We start from the raw sequence: 19695 nt of genomic DNA on the forward strand, positions 1-19695 counted from the left end.
TTCTTCTCCACATTAACAGGCAGCTAGAGGAGAAATTTGGGTTGGCACTGTCTCTTCAGCCCATGCCGGACGTCTGCGTGGATGGCAAAAGTTGGTCTATAAAGAGATCGTGGGGACAATACAAACTTTCTGTAGTAAAGAAAACTCCAGCTGTGCAGCCCAATCCAGCTTGCAGAGCCTTCCCCACGCCTCCTCTCCTCCAGCACCATGCCATGGTGGTGTTCAGGTGAGTCTCCGGGCAGGTGACAGGGGGCAGAGAAGATCCTGGACCCCATGCATCATGTCCCCAGTCATACTGGTTTTGTGTTGCAAAGGTTTTCTATCCACCACAACCCTTCAAGCTTTTTTTAAGGCGAAAACTCTGATTCTGCATGCGGTAAGGAGGAGAAATTCAGCTACTTGCAGAGATAGTGTCAAATGATGCTTGAGGTCCCGTAAAACATCTCCCTGGCGTGGCCTTCAAGCACTGCTCCGAAAGGCTGCAGGTCTCCAGCCCTGCACAGATGTCCTAGAAACCTCAGGCATCTCAGATGGTACTGGGTGCCAGCACTGAGGCAACCGAATCGGGCCCCGGGTGGCATGTTTGACCTTGGGGGATTAGAGGAACGCATGGGAGAACAGCCACCTGGACTTGCTTCGAGGAGCCTTGGACCTGGCCCAAGGTGTCCCTCTTCTGCAGAAGACACGAGCTCTTATGCTTGGGACACAAGAGAGGGGATGTTGTAGTCGTCCCACTTTGTCAAGAGGCAAAGGCAGGGGAGGATTTGGGGAATGAGAGAATTTAAAAAGGAAGCTCATCTTCCTCAGGACACACGGTGCTGGGAGATCTGGGCACCACTAGCTCCTTAAACAAGGCCAGGACCTCAGCCCACCTCCAGCTAACGTGAACCTCCCAGCTGGGAAACCTTTACAACCCCCAAAACAAAAGCTCTGCTGGTTTGATCTTAGCTAAAAATTTATTTCTCGGTCCTGTATATCTGCAGTCCAAAGGCTCTGTCTCCTTGCTCCGACTGCGGTCTCTGTCGGGTGGACAGGCAGCTGCTGGGACCGTGGGCATCTCCCAGGACGAGCGTGTCCTCCCCAGCTGGAGCGCATCTGCAGGTCTTGAGGACCAAAGTCCAGAGGCTTTTCCCCAGCAGAATCTCTCTCTCAGCTGCAGTGGAAGTGGGGTTTTGTAGTTGGATCACCATGCCACTAGATGGAAGTGTTTAGACCCCACCAAGATGCTGCCAAGGCAGGTCTCACCCATGATGCTCCCATCAGACCTACGGTTACTGAAGATATGAGAGGGATCTGAGCTGGGAACTAGCTTCTTCCAGTGTTGCCTCTGCTCACCACCTCTGGCAGGAACCACCCGTGCCCAGAGACTCTAATTCAGGAGGAACAGAGGCTCACCAGGACAAGCAGCTCTCTACCTCTCCTCTTGCTGTCATCTTGTGGCCCCTGTCCCTGTGTTGGCTCAACCAGTTGCTCCCACCACATCTCCACCGCGTGGGGAGCCCGACCTTGCTGCAGGGACCTGACAGTGCCATGGGAAGTCCCACCACGCAGCATGGGTTTTCTTGCTTTCTCCCCGCTCAATGCCGAGAAAATCAAATACTACCTTGTAAAACCCTGACCAGGCTGCAATTTTGAAGTGTGGTTAAAACCATCGCTCTCCAAAGGCAGGGACTGTGCGAGATTTGTTACCTCCACCAGGCTCTCAGATTTGTTATCTCACCAGGCTTCGGGCAGATGCCGCCGCTCCACCGGTCCGACCTTGTCTCCTGGCACAGGGCTCTGCCCTGAAAACCACCCAAGGTGTTTTTCCCACCCAAGGACTCACAGGATGTTGCTGCCAAATGCTTCCCTCCTTGATACCTGCACAGGTCCCAAGCCTTCCACGCCGATCTCAGTCCTCACTCAATAATCCTGCTGCAAAGGGTGAGCCAGAAGAAAATCCCACTCCCTTCCTCCCCGCTGCGCTGGCTGGGGAGACGAAGATGTCTACAGCCAGCCAGACTGACTCAGTGCTTGAAGCACAAGGCTGCTGAGTAAGGTAAGGTCATTTTTACCCCATAAGCAGCATTTTAAGGAACGTTCATAGCTTAAAAAACAGATTGATTTTTCTAGCAGCTCTGCCCTTTGCCAGGTATGCCCTACCGATCTTATCCCAACAAGATAATGACGCCGGCAAGGCTTAAAAAGAAAGCTACTTCCTTGCAGCAAGGGCTCGGGCTGATGTAAATGCTCAGTTAAATGGGGATTTGTTTTACCTCCCAGCTCTTTCAAGCAACAAGAGGTTAAGTCTTTCCAGCAGAAGTCCAAGATCCAGTTGCAGCAGTGGAGACCACTCAGGGAACTCTCTTCATGGGCTGAGCAAAGAGCTTTTAGAAATTAATCCAAATTTAGCCCCAAGAAAAGGATGTTTGGCAACTGTCTTGCTCAAATACAACTCTTACATGTGTCTTCTTCATGACTGGAAAAAAAAGATTGTGCTCATCTGCTAAAGGCTTTAATTAATAGAGGAAATTCTGCCTCTCCGCAAAGCAGGGCTGGGCTTTGGCAAGAGGATCCAAGCAGAGCTCACCAGTGCTGGCTCTTAAACCAGGTACCTGAAGCCCTCCCCAGGCCAGGGGGAGGATTCACCTCCCATCACATCAAATCCATCTCCATGAGCACTGCTCCCAGCGCTGCTGCCTCAGTGAGCACTTTGGGGTGCCCCTTGCCCGGCAGGGCATCCACCGCCGAGCTCCATCAGCAGGGCTCACCGCCCTTCTGACCTCCCGTCCCAAAATATCTGACCTACGCTCTCCTCCAACCCGCTTATAGCCAAGGACTGAGGCTGTACTTTGGGCAGGTGATGACCCCTTGGGCATGGACCCAAAAAAGGTGGTTAGAGGACCGGAGGGGGTTATTTGACCTTGAATTAGAGCTGTGATAATTTTAGCTGAAGCCAAGCACATGGGGACTGCAAAAAGCTGGAATCACGTGAAAACACAAAACTGCCCCATGGTTCTCCAGATCCCACCACTGCTCCTGGCAAGAAGGGATGCTGGAGAACACCAACCCAAATATTGGCACTGGCAAGGGACAGTGGGGACGTGCAGCATCCTTGACTCTGCCATGGATATACAGGATTATTCAGGTCTAGACACACCCTGGATGTCTCCCCCCAAGCCACCTTCCTTGGCTACTCACACGCTTGTCCCTAGAGAGATAACGGATCTCATCTCTCACATTGTAGCACCCTGCACAACCCAGGTCCCGGTGCTTTTACGGTATCAGCAGCAACCACCACTGCCGTACGGCGATGGGCAGTCATGCTTATCCCAGCCAGCACTTGCCGGGTTTCCAGGCAGGCAGCAAAACAAGGCCACGTCTCTTTGACCCAGGCAGCTATTGCCAGGATATCCCAATGTTCTCCTGGGAGAGGTCAGGAAGCCACCAGCCCCACAGTACTTACTCTTCGGGTTTATTCAGCGCGCCTCGATTCATGGCTGCCATGCTGTTATCCGTCCAGTGGATCTGCTCCCCCATTCCCGGCTGTCCAAACTGGTGATCCGGCACCCCCATTTCCAGCTCAGGCATTCCTGGGGGGGGGAAAGCAAGATGGGGGGAGGAAACGTTAATGCGTGGGCAGGATTTGGGTGCTGCTGGGGAGACTGGGCAAGCTCAGAGCAATGGGAAGCCAACTGTGTCCTATACCATCCCTAAAATGGACGCCAAGATTCACCAGTTAGGGCTCTTTTCAACCCAAAGTTACAGATATCGGGTGTGGTTTCCCAACCATTAATTATAAGCATGAGCTTCTGGGTGAAAATCTATGCAGATACTGCACATACAGCAGACATATATGACCCTGCGTACCCAGTATGTGCAAATGTTATTAAAATGTTCCCCTTTTCAGAACATTTCTAGCAAGATTTTCAAAATTTAGTCAAGTTAAAGGGTTTCTTCTTGAAGGCAAATTGTTACCACTGAAGATTTTAGCTTAAAAAGTAGCCCACACCCATTAGCATCTTCTGCCTCTCTTCTGGAGAAAAGTTAATTTGCACAGGGAAAGGAGCCAACGCAATTAAATTAAGTTGTAACAGAACCTGGAGCCCAAGCCCAGGACAGAGAGATTTATGAGGCTGGAGACTTTACGTCATCCCATTTGAAATAGGAATTGGGATTGAAGATCAAACGGCATCTCAGCTGAACCAGCCCGTGGAGATCCAGGGAGATGGAAACTGGAGGGGCAAGCGCATTTCTGGCTGGGGTGGGATCTCCGCCACATCGGGATGTGCTATCGGTGGCTGCCCCTATGCCAAAACTCCCGAGTTTCTAAGAGAAGTGCCGATGAAGGCAGTTGCTAAAGATGAAAATCTCTCTTCTTTTAACCAAGCTCAGCTGTGCTGATTCTTATCCCAATAAAATACATTATTTCCTTGAAAAAGACTGTGGTTACCCAGTGCCCCGTGTCTTTGCTGTTGTCACAAGGAGCCACCAGCTTCATGTGCCACCCAGACTGTGGTGTTTGTTTCAAAAAAGAGAAAATAAGAGCCCTAAGAGGAGGGAAGGGAAGGAGGTCCAGCTCACAGACACTTAGCATCCCAGCACACACACCGGCACAGCGGCTCCAGCCGAGCACTCCTCTATTTCTTGAAATTTCTTAAAAAACAGCCTTAAGGTTGCTTGGCAACAGGTAGATCCCGATGGTGCCAGCAGCAGCTCCAGCCGGGCCGGGGCAGCTCGTGGCACAGTCGTGGTGCAGCCCATGCCCAATCCTTCCTCGACTCACCCAAAAATGGTTCCCAGGCTCATTGATGCTGAAGATCGTGGATTTTCCCAAGCAGAGCATCATTTACCAGGGTGTGGGTGACCCTCCTCGAGGCAGCCAGACCTGGCCGTGGCTTAATGGGTATCAGGGCAGGATGTAAAATAATATTATATAGCTGCAACTCCTACAATGACACAATGTGCAGGGCTGATTTCTGCCTCCCCTCCTGGAGGTGACTCAGAGGAAGATGAAAGCTCTCGTGTGATGCTCTCCTTCTCAAGACAAGCTGCCCAAACCAAGAGCTTCACAGGATTCAGAGGGACCAGTTCTGTGCAGGGCTATCCAGAGCTGTAATAAGCACCAGTCACACACATCCTGCATCCGTGGGCTGGTGGGAGTCCCACCCCATAAGTGGGGCCAGAGCTGTGCTCCGAGGCAAACGGTGTGCGGGATGTAGGACTGATGCTCTCCTGGAGCCTGGCCACCATCAGAGAGGGGACAGCGGATGAATCCAGCATGATCTTCTAGTCCCACGCTATCATCGTGAGAAGACGAGATCTGGGTTATTTGCTTTCTGCACCTGCAAGCAAGCTGTTGTACAGCCCCAGTGCACAGTGGTAAGCAAGGTTCCTCTTCCACACCATGTTTAGCGTTGCTTGATGCATCGAGGGAAGCATCAAGGGAAGCAGAGGAGGGCAGAGAAGAAGCATTCACAACCCAGGCTGAAGCCCAGGCTGCCGAAATGGCTCACAGCAAGGTCTGCGGTGTTTTGCCATCGGTGATTTCAGCACGGTGAGATGAGACTGTTGCTTCTGCAGCTCTTCTCCTGACACACCAGCTGTGCTCCAGGTATCATGAAAATCAAACCTCGACCAGAGCCAGGGGAGCCTGAGGTGCTGTCACTGCTCGGGCGAGGGGATGCAGCCTCCTCTGACTGCCTCCCTGGGAGCAGGGATGGACAGAAAGGTCTTTCTTTTGTCTGAAACTATACCGACGCAAAAAGAGAGAAAAGAATAAGCACAGCTTAGAAGCTCGCTGCTTGTGAGAAGCTGGTGGTGAACAGCGATGCTCGAGCTCCACCCTGCAATGCCTTTTCTCCCATGGGACTCCCTGGAAAGCCTTAGCATGACCTGGAGAAGGTGGAGAGGAGCGGATACCTGCAGCTGTACATACCTGTGTCGGGTGGGAAGGGGTTTGGTGCGGTCACCGTGCCCCTGCCCTGCTGGGATGGCCCACGGGTGTGCGGGCTGCTGCCATTGCTCGCAGGACAAGGAACCGGCCTCAGCTGCGCTGGCTCCAGGGGGTCGCAGAACTCAAACGGGGTCCGACCAGCCTGCACGCCCTGCCCACTGTTCATCGCTAGAGATTTGTTAAATTATTAAAAGAAAAAAAAAAAAAAAAAGCACAAGTCAGATCTCTTCCCTAGTCTTGTTGCAAGATCACCAGCGCTTGGCAGATTCCTTGCCCTGCCAGGAAGGGAGCCGGCATCAGTAAGTTTGGAAGGCGAGAAGGGGGTCGTGGTGGGATGTCACCTTGCCTAAAGCTGAAAGCTCAGTCCCATGTGTGGCTTGGTCACCCACAGCGATCCTGGGGGAGCCACCCTGGGCGACAACAGCCCCTGGGCAGCACCACAGCATTGTACCGTGCTGTGTGAAGGTTAAGGGGATCTGGGAGACAGGCTGGCACCCAAAAACCAGTAACTGGAGCTTAAAATAATCAGCTGGGCATAAAAACTAAAAATAATCAACTGGACGTAAGAAAGGCAGGGGGGATGGGGGTTGCATCCATCTAACATACATAGACAGGGTTTGAACACTGCTAAAAGGAGGGTATCAGGACCACAGTCAATTCCAGAAGCTGAAGTGCAGTGCTCTCGCTTGATGTAGCCACGTCAACCAGGCTCTGCTCCCTCCGGGGATGACCCTGGCACAGGAGCCGTGCCCCCCTTACGCCTGGCAGCTAGAGGGGAGCCTCAGCAGCAGTGCTCCCTGTGCTGCCTTCCTGCCTGTGCAGCTCTCATCTATCACCTGCTGGCTTTAAATCAATTAAAATGATGTCGTTAAGCCTCACATTATTCTAATTTTTATTTAGATAGGGTTTTTGCAAGTTCAGCTGCAGTTTGCCATCAGGGAGCATGTCTTAAATACTCATGTTGAACTTGGAAGCCAGTGGCCACCAGCCATGGCAACCCCTCTCCCAGCCAGGAGCATCTCCAAATCCTCGGGGACTGGCTTAGGGGTGCGCTGCTGCCGCCCCACACGAGTTAAAACCCGATGGCAGTGCCTTCAGCGAGGCTCGTGGTGGATCTCCTCGGCAGTAACTGCTATTTTAGACGCTGTAACCCAGGAGGGCAGCAGCTGGCATTTCAAGCACTCGCACTGCAGCCTCTGCCGTAAACGTGCTCAGCCTCCTCCTCGCTCTTAACTTGGATGCAGGATTCCCTTTCCTCCAAAGGCAATAATCCCTGCTCTTAATTATGTCAGAGCATTACAAGTGTCCCTGCTGCCGAAGGTACCAACTGTCTCAGCCCTGGGGACAAGAGGGTCCTTGGCAAGTAACTATTAGGCTTGAGCAATAAGCCTAATGATGAATTCAGCTCGGAGGTGATGGGTGAATCGGTCCACGCCTACAGCTATGGGGCTGACAGCTTCTTTTCACCAGACATTTCCCCGATGGAGGGAAGGCACAGCACGGCTCCCCGATGCCTCTGGGCTCAACGCAGCCGTCACTCATCACCCTTCCCGCATCCATCTCTTACGCCCTGCCCTGTACATCTTCTTTTAGCCGATACTCCAATTTATGAGACCCCAAACTCTTCCCCTATGATTTATTGCAGGAAGGGCGATGTTTCAGCCCATAGCACTTTGCTCCAGAGCCTGCTTGCAGCTCGCAGAGGGTTTTTTGTGGGGGTTAGAGACCTGCAAGCCATTGCTTGGCAGTGCGATGCTGTGCTGCCCTCAGGGGGTCCCCCCTGAGAGCCCACTGCAAACCCAGCCTCCCAGATGAGCTTCACCCCACTTCACAGCACCATTTTGGCCATGCTCACATCACCACGTTGCTTTTCCTTCTGCTACGATGCTCCTACCCTTTTAAAGGCTCCACTTCTGCAACCCGAGTCCTCCGAAAATATCCCAGCCCTGCCTGCCAGAGCCGCCTCGCAGGCTTCTTGCTGGGCTGGGACCCAAAACCTCCTCATCTGCATTTGCTGAATAAGTAACAGGAGGATTATCCCTCCCCGGGTAGGATGTGGACCAGCAGCTAACTGGTTTATACTGGGCCCTGTACTGCTGCTCGCTCTTCCTTCCCTCTGCTCTAGAAGCTGCACTTCAGCATTCAAGACTCAGCGTGATTTGCAGTGGCAGTGATACGGGGGATGCAAATGATAATTATATCCATGAAAAATCAAGCACAGGACAGGAAAAGCACCACAGGGCTGGGACCGGCTCTGGCATACTGCCCCAGGGATGCCGCGGTACCAAAGGGGACAGGCGAGCATCCCTCGCGCCGTGGGGCTTGGGGCTGGCACAGGCACATCCATCACGGCAAGTGCATGATGTGGGCTCTGACCAAGCATGCTGCGATGGCAGGAACTACTGGGTGCAGTCATTTGGGCAAGTTTCTGCTGCAATTGGTAAAAGCTTGCTTTCCCTGTGGCGGATGCGGGTGGTTTGCTGGGAATAGCTGTGCCTCTGTTACTGCCCAGCCTGGGGAAGCCCACCCCGAGGAGCCCCAGCCTGAGCCTCCAGCCATGAGGTCCATGTATGCTTTTGCTATGTTAACACCCTGAATTCACTATTTGGCTGCAGGCTCCTTCAGGAGAGAAATCCTAATTTTTTCTTTGGTAAAACTGCTCACTTTGGAAAAAAATCAGGTCTTTTTTTTTGTTGTTGTTGCCTAAAAAAGTGGTCCTGATGCTGCACCCAAGTCTACTAAGTCTCAAATCCCTGTCTGGAAGCAACAGTGCTCCTTTGAAACCTCAAACACCTCTGGGTGAGCCTGCCTGCTCCCTTGTGACCAGGCACACATCTTGGGGGGACTGTATCCTGTCCTGTTACTCCCATCATGGCTGTTTGCAGGGGGACCACAGAGCTCACTGCGACCAGCCTTGCACCAGCCTGGAAAGCCCAGGTCCCCCAGAGCATCACCACGGCCGGATCCAGGATGGTGGTACCCCAGCAGAGATGGTGATGGAGAAGAGTCTCCCCTCCCGCTGCCCAGCAAGGACCCAGTTTGGGGGGCGAGCGCCGGGATTTCCCGAGGGTGGACACATACGGTTGAGTCCTGTGGGGGCTCTGGCAGCGGTGCTGGGCTGCAGGGGGGCTGCCAGCATCTCCGGTTTGACGGCGACGCTGGTCACGCCGCTCTCGCTTCTCTCTGGTCCGCACAAGCCAGGCAGCTGAGCTGCCTTCTCCAGCGAGGGCAGGAGCTGGTCCAGCTGCTCCAGTTCAGCAGCAAACTAAGGAAGGAAAAAAAAAAACAACACAGGTGGGTGACTCAGCCCAAACACAGCATCAGCGAGACCGAGCGCTGTTTTCACATGTACATAGCCCCGCAATGCTGCTCTCGCCATCCCTTCACTTGCCGAAACACCAAGCATCTCACATGGATAGAGAACCAGCCCTGCATCCTCTGCCTGGCAAGATGCAGACCCTGGGGGGACAAGGACTGTCCCCCACCGTGCATGGGTCCCCACCCTGAAGCCCGGTCCTCAGCAGCAGCTTTGAGATGCTCGCATGGTGCAATTAGCATAATTATTAACGGTATATATAACCTCCAGCTGTTTTAAAACGGGACATAATTTGCTTTGTTAATATACACATGCTTACACTGAAATGATAATAATAAAAAAATGGTCTTTTCTAAGAAACAGAAGTGACTTTTTGGAACAAGTGCCCAAAGCTGACGCTGGCCTCGGGCATATAATTACCCTCAATGGGGTAGTAAAAAGTCATTCAGCTTTTCCAGCCTTCATCATGGCTAAGAGTGGAAGAGTAGATGTTTAGCCCGGGGACTCAAATAAATGGGAAAGTTACTGGGAAAGGGATTTGCACCAGTGGCTGTAATAGCAGCACTGTAAAGCAGCAGGTTGGGATTAAAGGGGCTGAGATAAATGAGCTTTGGCTAAAAAGAAAAATATCTCAAGGGAAGCTAAATGCTTTAAAATCTAAGGACACATACCACTTCCAGAAGAGCCCTCCCCCCAGCATTAGTGAAAGCCTGGCCATTAACACAGGGTAATTAATAGATAACTTGATAGCGCTAGGGAAAATCTTTGTATTTGATAGAGGGAACGATGCTCCAGTCTGGAGAAGATGGAGAAATCTGGGAGGAACTGGTACCCTGGCTTTGACGAGAGGCTCTGCCATCAGCTGAGACGCGAGGCTGCAGCCGACAGCCCCTGCCCGGGATAAATAGCCGGGAGGCTGCTTGCTTTGGGCATCCCTGGGATGCCTCTGCACTTCCCCGGCTGACGGTGCAGCATTAAAGACCTCTCACCAAGGTGACAGCTTTGTCCCTTGCCAGAAGAAATCGCGGGAAGTTTCTCTCTAAATCCTAGCTGGAAAGATTTCATATCTCAGCTAAAATCCTCCAAACTGGTGGCAATCCCAATCGCCACTGCAGCCACTTCCAGTTTCACCTCCACAATACACAGGTCGGTGCATCGCGAGGACAAAGCCCGGGGCGGCTGCGGGAAGCTCAGCTTTGGGATGGACCCTCCAACAATGGTGGCTCCATTGAAACCACAAGCCCAGACCCCGCTCACGCTCCCTGCCATGGCAGAGATTTCCTTCTTGACCTTCGCCACTCGTTTTTCCCCTTTCCTACAGTCTCATGGTAGCACCTGAGTAGATGAATTGGTATTTTTAATATACATGACAGGGCACGTGCTTGTTTTTTCCTTTACAGTGGCATTTTGTGAATTACATGGTATTTAGACAATGCTGATGATGAAAAGTGCACCGCGAACAGCAGGCATCAATATTACAATTTATAACAGACTAACCAGTTTTTTCTTTTCCCCCATATCCTTTCCATCAAATCCTAACCCCAGAGCCCTGAGAAGCAGAATATCCTCCTAAACCCAGGCTCACAGAGAGAATTAAATGCAGCAAATTCAAGTCCTGCAGCAGAAGTTTGCATGTCTCAACTCTTCCAAAAAAATGTAATTTCTCAACCAAGCAGAATTTCTTTAAAGCTCGGGTTTGCAAAAGGAAGAGAACTGAGGTGAATGGGAGACATCCATGATACAGCAGAAATACATCTTCTCAACTTCATCTCCTCCTGCAGGGAGGTCATTTTGGAGGCAGAAGGAGAAGAAGGGCACAGAGGGAGCTGTGGGCACCCAAACCAGACATTAAGCGGAGATAAAACGGGAGCAGTGAAGTTCTTGCTTTGCTCGTTGGGTTTGTGAAGAGGTTGGAGGACAAAGAGGTGGGAATGAAGGACACGTGGTGGGAGCAGGGTGCTTATCAGTTGTTTTCTGGAGCACCCGAACTTGCACCTGGAATCTGTGCCCATTTTAACGGGTATTTTATTTCTCCTCCACGTCAAGAAAATGAACACTGCTGGAGGGCTGGAGCAGCTCAGGCCATCCAGTCTTGCTCGGAGAACGCTCAGATCTCCACAACCTATTTCTGTCCCCAAATGGGTCAGAAAACCCATGGCGCGAGGGATGGAGGCTCAGGGTGGCTGAATATTTCTGAACAGCTTCTTCTTCCCCAAACCTCCAGCTCCTGGCAGAAACAAGGTTCCAAAACCAGAGCCAACCAAAAGGCAAACCAAGGGACAGCGTCTCATCTCTGCCCTTCATCGCTCGCCCAGCTGGCTCATAGGATGCCTCACGTGTGAAATCAGCTCAGTGAGGAGGACAGAGATGCTTCCAGGTGGTACCCACTCAGCCAACCTTCATCCCTGGCTAGACCTTCCCATGGAGCGGAGGCACTTCTCCCAAGCCACTTGGGCAATGAAATTCTTGCACCAATTAAATAATCCCACGATTTTATTGCAAACTTCAGATCATTTGAATTTTCTGTGGAGCCCTGCTTCCTGGATGCAGCTATTTCCATAAGGATCTCTGGCTCTCTGTCATCACTCCTCTTTTTTTCTTCTTTTCAAGAAGGATTCTACCCTGCTTGCAAAAACAAGCTGAAATGTAGATTCAGAAACCAAAAAAGCAAAAGAAAAAGAAGGTAAAACTTTATTGTTCATGGAATCACAGAATGGTATGGGTTGGAAGGGACCTTCAAAGACCATCCAGTCCAACCCCCTGCTGTGGGCAGGGACATCTTCCAGTAGATCAGGTTGCTCAAAGCCCCATCCAACCTGAGCTTGAACGCTTCCAATGATGGGGCATCCATGACTTCTCTTTGGACTCCACGTCCATGTGTGTGGATGGTGGAGGGAGCTGAGCGCTCCCATGTGCAGGCAGCGCTGCCTCCTCCCCAGCATCCTGCTCAAGGGCTGAGAGAAGACAATCTGAAGAAAAGTTTCCTCTTCACCTAGTTGAAGTTCAGCTCATGCCTTGAAGCACAAGGATGAAGAGCCCTTCCAAAACCTTGCTTATTATTTTCCTTCCATTTTTCTTTAACTCTTCTAATTCCTATTAGCTCTTTCCCAAGCCCTACCCAAATATTTTTTGTTCTCACCCCACAAACAGGTGGCTCTGAGCAAACCCAGAGCGTTTCTTTAGGATAAATCTGGAAAGCAACTAATTCCTTCAAGGCTTAAGGTGAGCTGCAGAGTCTGCCCCACAATTAATGTTGCTCCTAATTGACATTTTGACTCTTAAAATAAACACACAAGAAAACAAAAATCTAGCAAGTGCTAGATTTTATTTGAAATGGCAGCTCCCTCTCCCCACACCGCACCAAAGCAGCCTGTAACAGAAAACACGTGGAAATGAAACTCTGTCCTTAGCCGCGGAGCAGTGAAGCGTTGTTCGCTCCTCAGAAAATGCATTTTAAGACTCCGCAAACCCTCTCCAGCCTCTTTTATTAACTCTTTGGAAGCACTCAGTATGGTCCAACATATAATCCTCACGCTCTCCAGCTGCCTGGGGAGGGATACTTGGAACTGAAAAGCCACGAAGGAGCCTAAAAAATGCTCGGCTGCTTCCAACAGTGCAGGAGAGGGGCTTATAAACACATCCAGGCTCTAGTTATCCAAGCTCTGAGTGCCTGTTTGCGAGCAGAGCACAATTAGCTAGCATAGCCTCGTTTAATTAATAGGGCTTTCTGCCCTCTCCAAAGGATGGAGTACCTGGAACCATCACGGATGATCAGCAAAGTGCCTGCCTGCACCCCCAGCCGGCGAGTGAATCCTGCACATGGATGTCTGGGAGACCAGGCAAGCAAAGCTCTTCCCGTGCCCCAGCATTTTGCCTAATTTTGGCTACAACCATGCTCCCCGACACGCTCCCAGCTTCGTGAAAGCAGACTGGGGCAGCTCCGTATGAGAGCCTGTGCATCTCCAGGCAGGAGGCTGTGCCTTCTGCAGGAGCACCACGGTGGGGACCCAGCTCACTGGTGGGTATCAGGTTCACTGCCCACCTGAAAGCTCCCACGCACCTCCCAAAATAAGCACGTCTTGCCTTGGGTTTCCCTCATCCAGAGACACATTAATCTAGATGATGGATCTCAAATGGGAGATGATGGGGGAGGACGTACCATCCAGCAAGCAGACGAAACCAGGAAAGTACATTATAGAAAGAGATAAGGAGTTTGATTCCCACTCGCCTATAGGATAACCGACCGCGACTCCCAAGCCAACTGAGCCCTTAACCTTTTTAAGAGACTTATTGTGCATTTGTCATTCGAGGCTCTCCGAGTGCTCTGTTATTCATCCCGTATCTCCAAACGCCGGCAGCCTTATTTGCCGCAGTCAGTAAGCAGGCGATCAGCCCTCCTCTTCATGTCAGCCGCTCTCTTCTCTTTGCTTAAAAAGGATTAAGCAGCCTTATCCATGTTACCATCTCCCCTGGCTTTCAAAAATAAGAAATCTCTTCTATTCATAGCTGCATGTAATGAATATTTATACACCCAAATCTCTATTGCAGAGATCTGTCACTGGATTATTCAATTTAATAATACTTTTAGGATAACTAAAAGGCCCGTATAATTGCTAATCTCAGCCAACAAGAGGGCAAGGGATTGAAAATTCCCTGGGACACAAGCCCTGAATGTGCCCAAAGATGCAGAATTAAGAACCTTTTTGCATGACAACACGCACGTGGTCTTCTCCTCACTCAAGCCCACCACCTGCAGTGATGTGCCAGGTTTCTTTCTGCTTTTTATACACCTCAGTAAAGTTTCCCCCTTCCCTTCCCACCACTGCCTTGAAGATCTGAGCTGCCAAAACGTGAAGCATCGGGACAAAAGGGGATAGCACTGGTGCTGGAGAAGGTGGCACCAGCATTGGAGCAGGTGGCATCAGCGGTGGAGAGGGTGGCACCAGCACTGGAGAGGGTGCACGCGCAGAAGGCTGTGGCAGCCACAGGACATCCCCCCCACTTCTCCCAGCCCCACCGCCTTGCTGCAGAGAGAGCACGCCAGCGGGTTTGGGGGAAACTGCCCCCAAAACACGACTTGTCAAGAGCATCCCACCAGCACGGATGCAGATGGGTCAACTCACCTGGCCCTGCGTCTCCAGCTTGACCTCCTCCGTGGCAGGAGGTTTGGCGAGCGGCACCGGGGCCGTGTTACAGGGCTCCATCTGCTCTGTCTTCTCCACCTTCACCTTCACATCATCCAGGGTCAGCGCTGGGGCTGCAGCAAGCTCCTTCTCATCCTTGTCCAGCAGATAGCGCAGGAGCTGGTGATCCTTGACATCTTTTTTCTTCAGCGCATCCGGCTCCAGTTTGATGTCCGGGGTGCCCGGCAGCTGGCTCTGAGCCGTGGGGGTGGTGGTGGGGTTTGGGGTGTTCTCCTTCTTCTCGTGCTCCATGGCCAGGGTGGTAATATCGGAAGGGCTGCCCTCTTGAAGGAGTCTATGCAAAATTTTGTGCCGCTCGGTCAGTGAGCTATGGGAGGAAGGGCAGGTGCTGCTGGGAGGGTTGCCAGAGGCCAAGGTGCCAGCAGTGCCCGCGCAGGCTAACGAATCTTTGCAGCTCGTGTCCGCATCGGCGTGCCGAAGCTGCTGCTCCGCCGTGGTGGCCAGCAGCTGGACCAGCTTATGGCTGGTGGCTTGGGAGCACTTGCTGTCCCCCTCCGAGAGCCTGTCACCGGCGTGCAGCATGCCTGAGTCCAGCGGTTTGCCATCGCCCGAACCGCCGTCCGACTGGATCATCTCGCTCAGGATGGAGGCGATCTCTTTGCTGTCCTTCGACTCCGCTTTCATGGGTTGCATGGCGAGGCGGCCGGGCGAGCTCTGGGAGCTGAGCTGTCTCAGCACAGGGGGTGGCGTGGAGTAGCCCACCGGCGTGCTGGGACCTTCAGTCAGCCCCTGCATAGAGTTTATGGGGGCACTGGGAAAGGGTCTGGTGCCACCGGTGCCACAGCTGCCCCCACTGCCGCTGTTGGCCATGCCCACGGGGGAGTGCATGGTGGGCATGGTGGGTGAGAAGGGATTGCTGGGCACTCTGGGTCTGGGCACCAACCCTGGGCTGACCCGATGCCTCGGGGACATGAACTGCGGTGGGGTAATCCCTGGACTATTCATGGGGGAGCTATTGAGGTTCAAAGTGTGGTTACTGTTCTGGGGACCGGCTTGTCCCTGGCTTAAGGCAACGTTGGCTCCTATCTGGTTCCCAGGTGAACATCCAAAGCTGGTTTGGCTGGTGCTGGAGTTGCTGTTGTGGAGGCCGGCGCCTGGCTGCTGGTTCACGTTGGTGGCCAACATGCTGCCATTGGAGGGAGGGATGGAGGGCGGCAGGGCCATGCCTTGCCCCGGGGAGATGCTGGGGTTCAGTGAGGGACTGACCCGGGGAAGGGACATCGCAGAGTTAGTGTTCTCCTGGGGTGAGAGCATGCCGTGATCCCTGTGGGAGACGAAAAGGAGAGGAAAAGTCACAAGAGGCTTTGCCCAAACCTTTAGTGTCGCTCAGGCAGCTCCTGCCGCCCATCCATGCTGCAGAGCTCTGAAGCCTGGAGAGCAGCAGCTCGCAAGCTCTGGTGGTCCCAGCCTTCCCATCTCCACCAGCGCTTCTGGATCCACTTCAGTCACACGGCTGGAGTGCAGCAGCTTTAGCATCTCACCAGAAACGTGACTGCTTGGGATCATGGCTGCTCACCAGCTAAACCCCAAAGGCACCACCTTCTCTGGATCTTATGTTCCCACATGGCTGGAGGACAACCATGCTCCAACAGCATTCCCCTCTCCCCCAGCCCCCTCGTGTTTCCCCAGCACAACTCAGCTTCAGAGCCTCACCTCTCCCTGTCCTGCCAGTCTGTCAGAGCCTCTCCCTCCCCAAATATTTTAAGTTCTCCAGGGCAAGGCAGAAATGTGAAGCACGTCTATAAACCTCCACCTGAATTCCTGGGGCCACCTCTTTGCAAAACAAGAATAATCGAGAGCAACAGAGCTGCCAGATTCCCCACGAGGATCACATCTCCAAACCAGCACCGCAGACCACCAGTGGATACTCTTTCCACTGTAGGGAAGACACTTTAATTCCTGAATCGCCCACCCAGGTGCTGGCACAGCTCGGTAGCAGCGGGGTGGGGACGTACCTGTCGATGACGTGGATGCCCATGATGAAGGGCTGCATCTCTGGGCTGGAGGGGTAGCAGAGCTTACACTTGGTGTGGGCACTAAGCACCGTCCCGTCGCTCAGGGTGAATCGGTAAGAGGGGCTGAAGGCCGTGCCGCGTGTCATCACTGAAGGAGACAACCAGGAACATATCAACCCCCTTAGAAACTCAAGCCAGAACCTGCAACACCCTACAAGCACCAGGAGGAGGAGGGAGGGAGCAGAGGAGAGGGAGAATCTGCCTGGGACAACCACCTTCCCAGCAAACAAAACCACACACTGCATGTTGGCTAACCCCGTAGACCCAGAAAATAAGAGGAGTATGAATAACCATGGTGGCACAGAAATCCTCCCAGCTGCTTCTCCAGCTCCAAAGCCGTGTCCTGCAGTGGGTAAATCTAAATCTAAGCACTGTTCTTGAGTGCTCAGAGCTTCTGAAGGTGCAATCACTCAATCACCAGCGTACAACATACAAGCTGATGAAGCCCAGCCAGGCTGGGAAGGTGCAGCAGGATGCTGTCGCTGCAACCCTGGCAGAGTTACAGCTCTCTGGAGGCTCAGCGACCTCCTGCTCCCACGTCCTGCTTTCCCCACGTCCCTGTTGTAAGCATCCTCGCCAACACAGCAAAGATGCTCACAAAACAGCCGACAGAACAAAGATGCTCACAAAAGAGCTCCTGTTTCTTCTGCTTAGACACTGGGGATGGCGTTTGTGGACAGCACAGGAAAAAAAAATTAAAATAATCATAGTTAGCTACTATTTGTCTCAATTCTGTATTTCCTGAAAGGTGAGAAGGAACCTCCCGGCTGGAGGAGCTCCTCCTGCGTTACTCAGCCCTTTCCCCTCTCTTTTTGTCCCTTTGTGATTATTATTGCAGCATTTATTTTTCCAGAAAGCATTTATCCAGCAAAGAGGACCATGCCCCGGCTTCTCCCTGCAGCTCCCGCTGCTTGGCAGGAGAGCGTGCCAGCGAGGAAGAGGAGCCCGTTACCTTCTTGAAAGAGCTGTTTGGCATAAGATGGCTCTCTGCCCTGCGGCTGGAAGAAAGCATAGATGCATTTCCGCACTAAATCCTCCCAGCCTGTCCTGCCGGCGGCTCTCAGGGAACTGGTATCAATGGAGATGATTTTACCTGGGCAGAGAGAGAGAAGCCACCTTACTCAAGCAGAGCATGAGAAGTCCCTCAGCACAAATAGGTCCATAAATGTGGAAAATGAAGCCACGTCCTGTTTGCGTCAGACAGCAGTGGCAGGAGCACACAAGGATGTCCTCCAGAAGGAGGTGGAGGTTCAAGGAGTTTGCTCTGGAGCACGCACCAACCTCTACGCACACTTTGGCCAGCCGAAGTGAACGTGAAACCCAACAAGAAGCACCTTCGTGCAAAGGGACCCTTGCAGCTCCAAGGCTGGGGTCCCCAGATTCACACCCTCATCCAGGGGAACACCCTACCAGCCACCTTGCCCACACCAGGAGGTGCTCCAAGCAGGACCTGCTGCCTGCTTTCTCCCTTGACATGAAACACCAGGCAGCTTTGCCAGCTGTTTTACAGCCATGGCAGGGAGCAGCAAGCAGAGAAAATGTTCATTAAGAATTTTCAGGCTGCAGGGAAGTCCAGGGTAATGATTACCAGAAAGAAGGTCATCAGAATGGCTAGAAAGTAATATTTGGCCAACGGCAAACCTGAATCTGAAAGGTGATGACTGTATCATCCCCATCAATCAGAAACCTCAACAGCCCCCAAAATCCAACGGAGCAGAGAGGGGCTGCATGCAGGGTGCAAGTCTGGTGTATTGGATCAGTTGAGGTGTAAACTCAGTTGAGGTGCCTCCAGTTGAGGTGTCAACCACAACAGTCCTAGCAGGCAGCGCTGCCATTTGAAAAGGACTGGACCATGCTCATGCTATGGGGTCCTGCACTGCATTGCTGGCCTCTGAGCCCCAGGGACAACAATTCCTCCAGAGCCAGGACTCCCTGGCATCACTGGGACGTTACCTGTGGTGTCTTGCTTGGTCACGAAGGATTCAGAAGGGGCGACGGCTGCCGGTCGAGGTAATCGTCTCGCGATGCATATCAGACATGACTGGAAATCTGCCAAAGCGGGAGAAGGAGAAGGGACCGAGAACATGAAAATCAGATGTTACAGCCACCACTTGCAATTGAAAATTTTAATTAAAATACCACTGCTGAGCTTGATTGCCACGTCCTGCCCTAGAAGTGTTTACCCCGAGCAATCCTCCGGCCTTTCAAAGCAAATAGGCTCTGTCTAAACTCTATAAAATTTGCTGGAAAAGAGGTTTCCAGTGCTTGGAGAAATTAATTGTAAAGGCTTCGCAGATCTGGCAGTATCGTACAATAAAAGTCAGCACTAAAAGCCAGCAACTGTCGGCTTCAGGCAAAGTATTTGGTCATAAAATACCATAATTTATTCCTTCCAGTCATGATCTCCTGTGTAAACCGCAATGGATTAATCCAGCTAATGCGCTGGAAAATAATAGCTGGGACACTGAAAGGAGAGTTAGGGCACTTGCAGGAAAGCAACGGCTCCCATGGCGCCGGGGAAACCCCGCCCGTCCCAAATCCTCGGGCAGAGATCTGCCTGCAGGCAGCCAATTCAGCCCAAAAATGTGTGGGCGGCACCGTGGTCCGGCAGTGGTGAAGGCACAAGGTGGGGTGTCCAGCACCCACGTCACTCCCTGCGAAGGTGCTGCAGCCAACGGGCTTTGGTGGGTAATAAAATACTGCTCCTTCCTTAAGGAATACCGACTGTAAGCAGTCCTGGAGGCAGCTCGGAGGACCAGGGAAGATGGAATGGCTGGAGGGCATCAGCTCAGAGGGGGAGAGTGAGAAGCCACAGCGAACTTCAGGCACCTCCCCTGGGTTCTCCCCCATGCCAGGCATTGTCTATGCTGGGCCAGGAACAACCAGCCCCACCAGGCAGCCCTGCAGCGTGGGGGCTGGTCATCCTCCTGCATGCACTGCCATTACCACCCCGGTCCTCCTCCTTCCTGCACTGCCATCCCTACCCTGCTCCTCCTCCTGCCTGCCCTGGTCCCTGCCTTGGTCCTCCTCCTGCCTGCACTGCTGTCCCTACCCCGGTCCTCCTGCCTGCACTGCCGTTACCACCCCAGTCCTCCTCCTGCCTGCACTGACATTCCCATCCTGCTCCTCCTCCTGCCTGCACTACCATTCCCACCCTGCTCCTCCTCCTGCCTGCCCTGCCATCCCCATCCCAGTCCTCCTCCTGCCTGCACTGCCCGAACGCAG

At 52.7% G+C, this 19695-nt stretch overlaps 1 protein-coding gene across 5 annotated transcripts in view; it reads right to left on the bottom strand.

Annotated features, from left to right (window-relative positions):
• NCOA1 (nuclear receptor coactivator 1) overlaps positions 1–19695 on the bottom strand; it is a 185887-nt gene that overhangs the window by 11539 nt on the left and 154653 nt on the right. For all 5 annotated transcript variants that reach the window (XM_041128729.1, XM_030038087.2, XM_030038093.2 and 2 more), the window contains 7 exons: positions 18424–18519; positions 17423–17563; positions 16411–16558; positions 14375–15719; positions 9017–9200; positions 5918–6103; positions 3446–3572 (listed from right to left, as the gene is read on the bottom strand). In XM_041128729.1, coding sequence (XP_040984663.1) covers positions 3446–3572; positions 5918–6103; positions 9017–9200; positions 14375–15719; positions 16411–16558; positions 17423–17563; positions 18424–18519 — 2227 coding nt within the window. The remainder of the gene's footprint in view (positions 1–3445; positions 3573–5917; positions 6104–9016; positions 9201–14374; positions 15720–16410; positions 16559–17422; positions 17564–18423; positions 18520–19695) is intronic.

Source organism: Aquila chrysaetos, chromosome 15 (genome assembly GCF_900496995.4).
Source record: "Aquila chrysaetos chrysaetos chromosome 15, bAquChr1.4, whole genome shotgun sequence".
NCBI lineage: Eukaryota > Metazoa > Chordata > Aves > Accipitriformes > Accipitridae > Aquila > Aquila chrysaetos.